The 13615-nt window shown below is 32.9% G+C and overlaps 1 protein-coding gene across 1 annotated transcript; it reads left to right on the plus strand.

Annotated features, from left to right (window-relative positions):
- The first annotated feature begins 3182 nt into the window (after positions 1–3182).
- Positions 3183–4349, plus strand: LOC125824085 (kunitz trypsin inhibitor 5-like). The gene is made up of 2 exons (XM_049503439.1): positions 3183–3407; positions 3777–4349. Exons 1-2 carry the CDS (start codon positions 3183–3185, stop codon positions 4194–4196), a joined length of 645 nt encoding a protein of 214 aa, XP_049359396.1. The 3' UTR covers positions 4197–4349.
- The last annotated feature ends 9266 nt before the right edge of the window (positions 4350–13615 follow it).

The following is a 13615-nucleotide window of genomic DNA, read 5'->3' on the forward strand; positions in this document are numbered from 1 at the left end:
AGAAACTTCTACATAAATGTTTTATTATTCTTATATACATAGAGTTATATTGTATTGTTATATATAAACTGAGTTATTATTGTATTCTTCCATACATTGAGTTGTTATCTATTGTTTTAAAAGCTTTCCATATATTGCATCTTTTATTGTTGTTTTATATTGAGTTGAGTACCTTTGAGTTGAGTATCTTATTCTCGACTTGAGTTTAGTTGAGTGAGTTGAGAAGAGGTAGATATGTTTCTTTTTTTTTCAAGTTCAAGCTTATGTTTATACTTTAGAATTTCCCTTACATGCTCGTACATTAATTATCATGTACTGAACCATTTGGCCTACATCATTTCATGATGCAGATACAATAGGGGTTCCGTTGAGGTCATGGGATATTCCAGTCAGCTTTGGTGAGCCTTCTTATATTCCGGAGGACTCCACTTTTATTTTGCAGCTAGTAGTTTGAGATGTCGTGGGTCTTCTCCTGATATTCTTCTGTAACAATAGAGGCTTCATAGATGGACAATAGAGTTTGAGAAGTTTGTTTCACTTATCTTATTAAATGTTTTAAAGACTTGAGTTGCCTATTATTAGCTAGTTGAATATTCTATTTATATTCAGAGTAAATCATTTGACTTAAAGTTTTGTATTTGAGTTTCATGAATTTTATTCAGTTTTTAAGCTTTTGTATGCTTGAGTTAGTCTTCCGCTTGTAGTCAGCCATGATGAGGGTTCACTTGGGGACTAGCAATGGTTCTTGAGTGCCGACCACGTCCAGGGTGTAGACTCGGATCGTAACATCCCATGTGGTGGGGTAAACTTCAGCGAGGACATTGAGTTCATAGAAGGGGTGTACGTGACACCCTATCTTAAGATAAGAAGTTCCACATTTGCAAAACACAAGATAGATGTTGGGTATTATATAAGTAAGCAGACCTTACCAACTAGTGACGCATTTTAAAAGCCGTCCACCTAGACCCAGAGCGAACAATATCACTAGTGGTGCACCGTTACAAATGGTTCCTTTATGGAGCTTGTTTTCTTTACAAATTTATTAGGGTTGTCATTTTTTTCATTTTAATTTTTTTTTTAAAAAAACTTGTTTTCTATATTTTGACCAAGCAAACAATTAAAAAATATAGTTTTTCATATCAAATACACTCTTAGTTATATTGTTTGGTTGGTGGGAGCAAAATAGTAATTATATAATAAAATATAAAATTATTTCATTTTGTATTTGGCTATGAATATTAATAAATCTCGAGACACCACATTTATACTAAAATAAATTTTGATTTATATAACCACACATTTGATAACAACAAAGTAATTATGGCCTACTGTTCCTTTTTGTTGAGTAGTTACAATGTAATTACTTTTTGTGTACTACTTCACTGCTTATAATAAAATGAATTAAAACAAAAAATTACTTACACGGTTAAATCAGTCAAAAAATTATAAATTGATTACTCACAACTTATAATTTGCATTTTTCACCTATACATTGATATATAGCTTTTGGCATTCTTAGAAAATATTTTCTCTAAAAAAATAAATCTCTTTAAAATGACAAGAAATGACTTTATCATTGAAAGTAGGGAAAATAAATTTCCACAAGTAACACTTACAATGATTGTGTTCACCCCACACTACATTAAAAATACTTCATTTGTCCCTCATTACTTGTCGACTTTTGAATTGACACTCCTATTAAGAAAACAAGTATTGACATAGTGAGTTTACCATTTTATCTCTATTAATTATGAAGTGAATGAATTAAAAACTTTAGATTTTCAAAAAGTTCTACCTTTTTAGAGTAATTTATTGAGGGTATAATAGGTTAAAAAAAAAAAATCTTGATTTGTCAAAATGGACAAGTAATTAGGGACAGAGGAAGTAATTTTTAGTGGCAATAAATATATAAATAACAAAAAGTGCTAAAACATTTACGGATAATAAGTTACTTAGCTTGTCATTGGATCCAATATCGCTATAGACTTTAGGAATATTTTCAAAGAGTGTTAATTGTCGCTAAAATACACACATATATATATAATAACAATAATTAAACTATTGTCTTTGATTAATTTTTGCTAAAGATCATTTTAATGTAGTGCCACCCCTCCAAATACCTTACCGTCATTCTCACTCCTCGTAGCCCCCCATCCTCACCATCCCACATCCTTACTTCTACAGTTTTACTATTGCATTTCTTAGTAATTATCTAGATTATATAAAATTACTTTTAAAATAATATTTTTTATTTACTTAGTAAACACAATTTTATTTTCTAAAAAGACATCTTTCAAAAGAATATTTTTCATTAAACTATTTTCTTTTATACCGAACACATCCTGGACAACCACAAATGTTAATATCAACTACTCCCTATATACTCCACTTCTTTTCATAGAGGGGTGGTTTGATGGTGGTGTGATTAGGAGAAAACTATACTCCACATATTTTCATTCTCTGTGTTTTCTTTAAAAAGAATGAAATGATTGTATTAGATTTGATTTATTTTGTGAAAAAAATCAAATGCATCCAAATAAACCATTAAAACTCTAAGCGGGGGTGGCTTTTATCCAAGAATATATCATTGAAATTTATTGGACCATGGTCCATGGGTGTGGTAGAATTGATTTATTTTACCGTGTTTGTTTTTTCTACAATTTTATCAGGAGATAGAGACATATTTATCATTATAAAATAAAACTTGTTTTTTTTCATATTTTGACTATCAAACACAATAAAATTAGAAAATATATTTTTTTCCATATCAAATACTTAGTTGGCGGGATAAGGATGATATTTCCGTGATTACATTTAAAATTATTTTATTTCGTATTTGGTTATGAAATATTAATTAATTTTGAAATTTCACATTTTATACTAAATTAGTTATCCTGATAGCTAATTACATGGGGATATTCTTGCCTACTTCATCCCATAAATCACACAACCCCTTAATATTTATCAACTATTTTTAATTAATGAACCCAAGCATGGACTCTAAATTACTTACTATAATATGTAAAATATACAGTATTATCAGTATATATATTCTAATTCTAATATCTACTTGTCACTCTCATTTAATTTTGTGCAAATAAAAAAAAGTTGATAAATATCGACATTTCTTGTCTATAAATTGAGAGGTCCTGTATGAAGCATGCAAATTAGAATAAAAGAAAATGAAGAGCGTTGTTTTGCTAATTTCATTTCTCCTTGCATTTTGGTGTTCATGCACTAGTGCTAGTCCTAACCCAGTGTTGCAGGTGGTGCGTGACATTAATGGTGAAATTCTCAGATCAGACACCAGGTACTTTATCGTGTCAGTAATACGAGGAGCCGGGGGTGGCGGAGTACTGCGAGGCCCCGTAATTAATGGAGACGCTAACTTCGTGTGTCCCTCCCAGGTTGTTAAACTATATGACCATCTAATTTAAAAAGTTGTTTAAACTGTTAAAGTTAAATTTTACTTCATATTTATATATTTCCTTTTTTTAAAAAAAAAAAAAAAAGTTTGTTTCAAAAAAGAGATATTTTTTTTCTACTTACAAGTTAAAATTAAGTGTAGTACATAATGTACCCTAGAAGACATACCTCAACTCCTCAAGCTAACTAATTAGGTGATGCATGAATTCCCACGACAAATATGGATCTAATATCCAAATATGCTGAAGAAGGGCTGGACATCTGAAGGATGAACAATATAACAGTGCTGGTTCTACATCTAATAAACAAAAAGCAATATAGTTGATTATATTGTCGATTTTTTGCTACAGGTGGTGCAGTCCAAGCTAGATTCGAACAGAGGTATGTCAGTGTATTTCAAACCAAAGGCACCCGAACAAGTAGAAATCATTGAATCGAGTGATGTTAACATTGAGTTTTATCTTGACAATCCAACTATTTGTAAGAACAATGTGTGGGAAGTGGAAGATTTCCCAGGACAGGATAAACCAATGTACTTGTCAACGAACGGGGAAGCAGGAAATACTATGAATGTGGCCTCATGGTTTCAGATTAAAGAAGTTGATGGTTTCACTTATAAGTTGGTGTTTTGTCCTTATGGAGAGCACATCTGCACTGACATTGGCATAGACCATGCTTACGGACAAAGACGATTGGCCATAAGAACAGACAATACCTTCCATGTTGTCTTCATTAAGGATCCTTTCATCGGAATTAAATCAATTATATAATTTCGTTTCGACCAAATAATATCTATCGATTTCTAGATCCTTTCCACTGTATGTCATGTCGTGTTTTTATGTATTGTCCAAATAAAGCTACGCATGTGTAGCCTCTGTCATTGTAAAAGTGTTGCTATTTTAATGTATGTGTGCCTTGTTTTAGTTTGTTTTTGTTCCTTCTCGACTCAAAATATATAGTAATACATTAAAAATGTACTTGAGCGGTTGGCCGTCCAAGTCCAGCACTTGAGAGAGTAGGAAGACATCAATTAAATCATATTATCCATCATAAAATGTGAGTAGGTAATTCACGAGTATCGTATCCACTAATTGCACTCCTTAATAAATGTAAAGGTGTAGGAACCTCTAAAAATATACATATTAAATTATTAAATATTTTCTAATTTTTTTCACGTTTGATTCGCTTAAATGTTTGGAAAATATTTTTCAAATGAACTTATTTTCCTCTTATTTAAGAAAAAAATGACTTTCATACTTAAAGTAGGTGGAAAGAATCAAAAAAATTAAGCAAAATTTTTTTCAAAACTTTCCTTAAACATCACACCTGAAATGAGTTCAGGATCCAACTTCTGATCCCACTCCAACCTTGACCCGAGACCCAAATTTTGACTTCTTGACCTCGATTCAAGACCACTTATTTTTCAAAAAAAAAAATTAAAAAAAAATTCAACAATAATAGGGAAATACAGTATTTCATACCAAACACACCCTAAATGGAGAAAAAGAACAAGAAAAATATCTTGTAATTGAAGTACGTATTTCTCTATATAATAAGAGGCTATAGATAATATTGACACCCATATTATTCATTAAAGTTACCCATTTTTATCCATATTAAGTATAAACCAAATTAAATATTTTATCCAATATTTCTTTGTCAAATATGTTAGTAATTTATAAGAAAAAGAGAGAGTTTAGAGGTAAACATCGTTTGGGGGGGGGGGGGGGGGGGGGGGTCCTTCTACAAAAGAGATTTTTGGGTATGGTGGAGAAGACGAAACCCCCTCCCTCCCCCTCTCCTAGGGATGGTGTGGGAAAACTAATTTATTTTAGAACATTATTTTAATTTATTTATTAAATAAACTTTAAAATATTTTTTTTACATAAAATACCATGTGTAATCATTTAACTAGATGTTTGTCACATCATCAAACAAATGTATCAAACTCTTATAACACTCTTTTTGGATCATTGTTACCCATTGTATTGTATTGTATCGTTACTATACCTATAATGTTTGTTTTGATTGTTACTTAAAATGTATTGTATTGTATTGTTAAATTTCGTTGTTATGTAACAATGAAAACCCCTATATATGCTATGAAACAACCGATTTGATGTGTTCCCATTGTTACTTAATTTCTTTTTCCAATTATATTTTTATATAATATTTCAAAATACTATTTTACCCTTTACCTTATATTATTTAATTCTAGTCAAATCTCCTACCTAGAATAATTAAGAATATTTTAGTAAATTTATAAATTACAATATAGTACGATACAATCAAATCAAACAATACAGTCTAGCCAAACATTATATTTACCATACAATACAATACAGTAGAGTACAATATAATATAATACATTATGAAACAATTGATAACAATGATCCAAACAAAGTGTTAAAGGTTTTTATTGGTTGTAAAAAAGGTTACAAAATAATACAACAAAATCCTATACCAATCCGTTTATTCGAATCCTAAATAGGACCACCAATATAAAAATATCTCTTTCATATTGATTATTGTATTTATTGCTCCATGTCTTATTTGCCCAAGTGATACTAATGTAATTGTCCCTAACTAAAACATGCCAATGAAGTAGGATTTAAAAAAAAAACGTAGTTGTCATGCATGCAAATCAATTGCTACGTATCCTTTTATTATTTTTGTAGCGATCAAGAATTCAAGGCTAGATTTGAGGGGACTGGCTCCTCTCCAGTAGGTGATCTGTCCAGTTCCTCCAGGACACTCTTAATATTTAATATATGTCATATAAATATTTAATGGGTCAGATTTATTTGGTTAACTAAAAGAGGTTAATCATAGTTGATATATCTCTCACTTCAATTCTGTGTTAGAATCATTTCCTTCTGTACTATAATTTATTTTTTCAAATTCTTTTGTAGCAAATTAGCAATAGATTTCTAGGTTTTTGTAGTGTTGATATTTGAGACTTTAAATTCATTTTACTTTTAATTATTGATAATTTTCTAATTGATGCCTTCACTCTCTGACAAAGTTTAATTGAAATTTTCCAAGACTACTCAATCGATGTTTTTATCTTTTCTTATCAAAAAAGGTAGTTTCAGTTTTCATATGTTTTTTTAAAAAAGAAAAAAAGCATCTTTCTCTGTAACTTTTACAGAACGATTTGGGCAATAAGTCCTGGGTATTTTCAAATCTGGCTTTTTTGAAACCCCTTCTCCGTAACTCATTTTCATTTATTATGTTGGATTATTTAACATCTGTATATCAAAATTTTCAATATTAAACTTAGTCAAAGAGAAGGAATATACTGAAATGGTGGAAGAGGAAAAATTAAATATGATGAAGAAGAAAATATCGAAAGGCATTCTTCAACACATGAAGAATGAAAAGAGTAGCAGTAAGTAATGCAAAGAAATTGAATGAAATGGTAGAAAAAAAATTAAAAAATATATACTGCAGTGAAAGATTTGAACCAGGAAGTTGATGATTATTCCGAAAGATTTGGAAATTGAGAGAAAAAAATTTAGTTTTTTTTTTTTTGAAGTAATGCGAGCAAAAAAATGTTAATTATGATAAGCTCTTTTAGTCAATCAAACAAATCTGATCCGTTAGATTATTTGTATGACACATATCAAAATATTAAAAGTATAATGGACGAACGGATTCCTTAATAAAATAATATATCCTCAATGCCCTAAGGAGTAGGGATATTTGAAAATTGTTATACAAATAAATTTCTACAACAATAAACAATGAGACTTCAATTCAATATACAATAAAATTCAGTACTCCTAGTCAAACCAACATATAATACACATTGCATTCATTACAATAGTCTTTCTTGAGCTTTTTTTTATTAATATTTTAGATTCCCCCCTTAAACCTAATTTAAGTCTACTGGGCATGACGACTAATCAAAATTAATATGCAATTGATTAATACATCTTATCCATGAAATTCACATCAGGTAAACTAATCAATAACAATGTATATTACAATTTCGACTTAGTCGTGGCTCCGCAGACTAGCTGAATACTAATGTCGTGACGGTACCGGATGGGATTATCCATAAGTAATACGTAGCACTTATTAATTAAAACTTGTTTGAATCAGATTTGATTGTTGAATCAATTGTTTGGAAGCAGAAATTGATAAATAAAGGACCTAGATATTTTATTCATCATAAGCATTAATATTACATGGAAGCATGATCCACATTATTTTAGAAAGCTAGCTAGGTTATAATAAGCATAGATAATTAACTAACTATGCATCATTCTTGTTTACTTTGGTGAAGCCAAATGGATAAGGCTTGTTATTGAGAGCCAGACGGGCGTATCCCTTATTTTCGTATAGTCCGACATCTGCACAATCAAATTGGCATGTTGGACAAATATATTAACTAGGACAATACCTTAACTTGTAAGAATGAGGTATCCCTTTCTCATATTTCTCAATCTTGAAGCAGTTCTCTATGTTATTAGGTCCTGGAAATCCTAAGGTACCACCAGTTATAACAAACCTAAGTGGTGAATGCGTCGGCCCTACGATGGAATAACCAACTTTCCAAACAGTTTCGTTAAAAGATGACTTAGTTGAAGAAGAAGAAGTTGAGAACTTTATACTAACATCTTGGTTTTCATAAACGAAATGACTTCCAAGTTTCATAGTATAAAACAACACAGGTGTGTTGTTATCAAATTCACCAGAACTGTCCTGCACAACGCCATTTGGGCATTTGGTGTTTCCAAGATCAGTTAAGTATACGTTTCCACCGCCATAGGGAATACTGATAATGGAGTACTCCTCGTCTATCTTGAGTGGTTCGCCCTCCATGTCCAGCACAGCATGGGATACATCATTCCCATTATTATCAGAAATGGAAAATTCATGAGAAAAGGCAACCAAACTTGAAACCAACAGGAAACTCAATATATTAATCGACTTCATCTTTCTTTCTGTGTTTTGCTTGCTATTAATCTATCTCCAATTTATAGAGCACCACATATATTGCATGGCTTCATTTGAACGTTTTTTGTTACATGAATAATAGTATCTATTTCGTCCTTAATTCAATGTCTGAGACATATAATAATAATTACTATATAACTTTCTAAAATTAGTATAAAGACTTTCCATTTTAACAAATAATAATTAAAAGGCAAGGTTGGCATATTCTAGGACGAGAGGTGGTCATATAATTTTCTGTTCATTACCTAAAAGTTCACTAAAATGCTTGAAGTTTGGCCTTATTAATTATTAGTATAATTTACATAATTACAACTTGTAAACTTTAAAATACAATTTTTACCCATCTCAACATATAATTATTAGTATAATTTATATAAATCTCATAGTGCCAATAGTTAATTACATTATTTTCCTACACTTTTCTAAATTAAAAGAATCCCTTAAAATTTATAAATTTCGGATACATGACTAGACTTCCGTATACATCACTGGACTTCCTGATACATTAGTAGACAACTAGATACATAGGGGAGGGATGAGAGGGGATAAGACATCCAAATACATAAGGGAGAGATGTATCTGAGAGGGGATAGGACATCCAGATACATACGGGAGCGGTGTATCCGAGAGGGGAGGGATGTATTCGAGAGGGAAGGGATGTACCAGCAAGGGGGATAGGGATGTATCAGCGAGAGGGGAGTGATGTATCCAAGATGAGATTTTTGAAATTTTTTCAAATGGTAGGAAATTTTAGAGATTATGGTAAAATAAGATGTGTATTTAGGTATGTAATCATTTAAAATTTATTAAATATGAATTTATAAAATGATTCGGATTATATTAAATTCATGAATATATTAGTCCAAATAAATTATGGATTAATATAATTGGGCTAATTATTCAAGTCCAATAAAAGTCAAAATTAATTGATTTAGGCTACAATAGATGAGCCCAATTTGCTAAGTCCAATGTCATCTTATCCTAGAGGCCCATTCTTTTAGTGCCACATGGCATGCCAAGTCAAACAAGAAGCCAATAGGATCATGACATGTGTCAAAGATGACAAGTCTGCTCCATAAAGCCCATATGACATGTCACTTAAATCTGATTAGCCGAAGGGAATTTTGTTCCAATCGCAACCCCTCTATTCTAAAACTATAAATACAGGTCCTCATAATTCAGAAAAGAGACAGAAAATTCTAAACAAGAAGCTAGAGAAAATTTGTGGTACAAACGCCATAAAATTCTCTATAAAGCTACAAGTTTAAAATTTCAAGCATTCAAGTTCAAGAACGATCAAGATCAAGACCATCGGATTCAAGAACAAGCTCGAAGCCCTTGAATTCAAGTAAAAGTCAAGATCAAGATAAAGTTCAAGTTTAAGTTCAAGATCAAGTTCAAGATCAAGCTCAAGAGCCCTTGAATTTATATTTGAAAAGGTGAATTCAGAGGAATCATAGAGATTGTAACACTCGCACTTGAAATAATAAATACGATTGTTGCGATATTTTTCCGTTCTTGATTATTGTTTTCTCGACACGAATTTTATTATCTACAAATTTTGGCACGCCCAGTGGGACAATCTCTACCTCTCATCTCATTTTTTCAAGCATCAAAGAATATCGAGATGACTTCCATGAAAAACAACTCTCGATCAGCTGCCTCTAAGTCCACTAGCTCCAAGTTCTCTACTGAAGTTGAAGGCATTCTTGGTGTTACCTTTGGAAGTTTTGGAGCTGTTACGAGAAGCAAGGCTGCTACGCTAGGACAACAAACACTTTAAGTGTCATCCGCATCAACTCCTGTTTTTGGGTTTTCGACTCCAAAAGGAGCAAGTTCCTCCACAAATGCTTTAGAAAGAGGAAGCAGTGTTGCTGAAAAGATCAAGAAGACATTGGCTCTACTTGAGCAATCTGGTTCAAAGAACTCTACCACGAGGGAGAACTATGATTCAACTAATGAATCATCTCCACATGCATCGCCTAACGTGAGTCCGCTGAAGATTAACTTATGCGACAATCCATGTTACTCTCCTACATCTCTAATGATCATGCAAACGATGGTGACTGCTACTTCCTCTCCTGAGGAACAACTCGCAAATCTGACGAAGTTGGTTAAAGGATTGACAAAACATGTACAACACTAAGAGTCTCGAATTGATAAGTTGATAGATAGGATGGAAAGACTTTTAAATGGAGAAGCGAGTCAAGCGCTTGGAAAGGGTGCTGAAGTTCAAGAGATCAGAGATCCTACGAAGAAAACACCGATTGTTAATGAGATGCCAGTTTCTTTTGAAGGAATGATCCCACTCGATCTCTTGAAGGAGTTTATTGAAGGCACTATCAAAGATAAGTATGAAGTCTCTACCAAGTCTTCTCATATGTATGCTAAGCCATACACTGCTATAATTGATAACTTCAAAATGCGTGTTGGTTATCAACCTCCCAATTTTCAACAATTTGAGGGTAATGGAAATCTAAAATAACAAGTTGCGCACTTTTTGGGACATGTAATAATGCTGGAACATATAGAGACCATCTTGTCAAACAGTTTGTCCGCTCTCTAAATATAAATGCCTTTGATTGGTACATGGATCTCGAGCCTAATTCTATTGATAATTGGGAGCAACTAGAGCACGAGTTTCTCAATCACTTTTATAACACAAGGCGTATGGTGAGCATGGTAGAACTCATGAATACTTACCAAAGGAAGAGTGAACCAGTTATAGATTTCATAGATCGATGGAGGAATGCGAGCCTAAATTGCAAAGACAGGCTTAGTGAAGCTTTTGCAATCGAAATGTGTATCCAAGAAATGCACTGAGAGCTTCTTTACATCTAGCAAAGCGTAAAACCGAAATTCTTCGAAGATCTAGCTACTCGCAGTCATGATATGAAGTTGAGCATGTCCTCTGTTGGAAAATATATGACTTTTTCCATGATCCTCGCAAAGGAAGAGACAAGCATGAACCCAAGAGATAGAACAAATTTGTTCCCAGAAGTGACAACAAAGAATCCATGAATGTTAATGTATCGCCTACGAAGTTCACTATGAAGGAGGGCGTGAAGCAAAATGTGAGAACAACTTTCCAAGAAAGTATGGATCAAAAGCTGACACTAAGGGAAATGCAAGGAAAAAAGTATCCCTTCTTGGACTCTAACGTTTCTGAGATTTTTGATGAGTTGCTCGAGTTAAACTCATTGAGTTTCCAGAAATGAAGCGACCTGATGAAGCTGGAAAAACTAATGACCCAAATTATTGCAAGTATCACAAACTTGTGAGTCATCCTCTTGAAAAATGTTGTCTTCAAAGATAGAGTAATGCGGTTGGTTAACGAAAAAAAGATTGTCCTTGATGATGAGAAGGCTAGTTCTAACCAAATCTCTATCACATTTGGCTTGCTCGATCCGATCCAAATATATATCTCTGAAAAGCATGAAAAAAAGTTATTGGAGCAAGACAAATCTCAAGTCGATATAGATGGTGGTGAAGGTTGGATTCTTATGACTAAGTGAAGCGTAACAAGTCAAGCTTTCGAAAGGAATCATTTGAGCAACCAATTAGAAGGAAGATGGTAAAGAAACCGGTGAAGCAAAAATCAATCAAGCGCCTAAAAAGGGCAAAGGTAGAAGTGCATCACTACCAAAAACCCCGACGTCTTGTTACTCTAGAGGAATTTTTATCAAGTTCGTTCGACATAAAGTCTACTCAAGACAATATCGAGGCATCATGTTTCAATGCTTCTAAAGCAGAAACAACAAAAGGTGCCTCCTACTGACAAAGAAGGAACAACGAGTGAATCCTCACCAAAAGTGTCTCCTAGTTACTATGAAAAGGCAACAAGGGAAATCTCGTTAATGATGTCTCCCTCACCTTCTGAAAAACCTATTAAACCTTCTTCCCAAGAAGTACATGCATGTGATACAAAAATCACATTTACGGATAATGATATTCTATTTAGTGAAACACTACACAATCGTCCTTTGTATATGGTGGGTTACGTGCTAGAAAAGAAGATAAATATAATCTTAATAGATAAAGGATTTGTAGTCAACATTCTGCTTATTCACACATTGAAGGAACTTGGCATAACGACTGGAGAACTTAGTGAAAGTTGTTTGTTGATACAAGGATTTAATCAAAGGGGCAGAGGTCCATAGGCTCTATTAAATTAGAGATCACATGGAAGATTTACGATCAAGCGCATGGATGCATGTGATCGACGCAAAGACATCATACAATATATTACTTGGCATGCCTTGGGTACATGAGAATAAAATTGTCTCATCTTCTTACTATCAATGTTTGAAGTATCTTGAAGGCAGGATTGAAAGGAAGATAGTTGTAGATGATAATCTTTTCACCGAAGTTGAGATACACTTTGCTGATGCGAAATTCTATTTAAAAAGTTATGTTGTTAAAAGGGTCAAATCTAATAATGTCAAACCGATCATGTCCGATAAGATCATAAGCAAAAGAATCGATGTGGCTGTTGGAAAGGTAAAATTTGACACTAAAGAACTTTGTCCCATTCTTAATGAAGGGAAGATCATGTCTTCGAAGAAGAAGCTGACTTCTAGAGTTTGCTATGTTTCGAAAGTGAATAAAGAAGAAGGTCAATCATCTAACCTTCTAGAAAATGTATTGAGAGGGCTAACTCTTTCTATCAGACGGATTGATGCAATAAACTTGTCTTCAAAGCTGCCAGAAAAGTCAATCGCTCAAAATCAAGTGCGAAATGTGGCGCTTCCTACAACACGCACAAGAGAAGGTTTTGATCCCAATGCTTACAAGTTATTTGTGAAGGTTGGATACAAACCTGATGAGCCATCAACGTTAGGGAAACTTCCATCAGAAGAGACAACTAGGCAAGCACATGAAGGCCTAGGTTATAACTAACCGTCGCCAATTCGCATTTCCATAAGAAGGGCAAGCAATAACCATATAAATTTTGAAGATGATGTCACTACTCCCAAAAAAAAGCCCTCCGTCTTTGATCAACTTGGAGAATCGACTGCAAGAACTTCTGTGTTTTAGAGGTTAGGTCCATTGAAGAAAAATAAGAATCTGAGAAGCTATTTAAAAGTTACAACGCTTGCTTCACATTTAATTCGAAAGGATTTCAAAAGTTTGATTCCTTTTAGAATGAGGCGACGAGTGGAACTTGTGGTTTCGTGTAAACAGGAACTCAAGGCAAAAGCTCACACTGTGGTTTACACTATAA

The sequence above is a fragment of the Solanum verrucosum genome, unplaced genomic scaffold (assembly GCF_900185275.1).
Source record: "Solanum verrucosum unplaced genomic scaffold, falcon-dt-bn FXZP01000088.1, whole genome shotgun sequence".
In the NCBI taxonomy this organism is placed as follows: Eukaryota; Viridiplantae; Streptophyta; class Magnoliopsida; order Solanales; family Solanaceae; genus Solanum; species Solanum verrucosum.

Coding starts and splice junctions, on each gene's coding strand:
- LOC125824085 (XM_049503439.1), top strand. CDS start 3,183: ATGAAGAGCGTTGTTTTGCTAATTTCATTTCTCCTTGCATTTTGGTGT. Junction 3,408..3,776: donor ACTTCGTGTGTCCCTCCCAG/GTTGTTAAACTA, acceptor TTTTTGCTACAG/GTGGTGCAGTCCAAGCTAGA.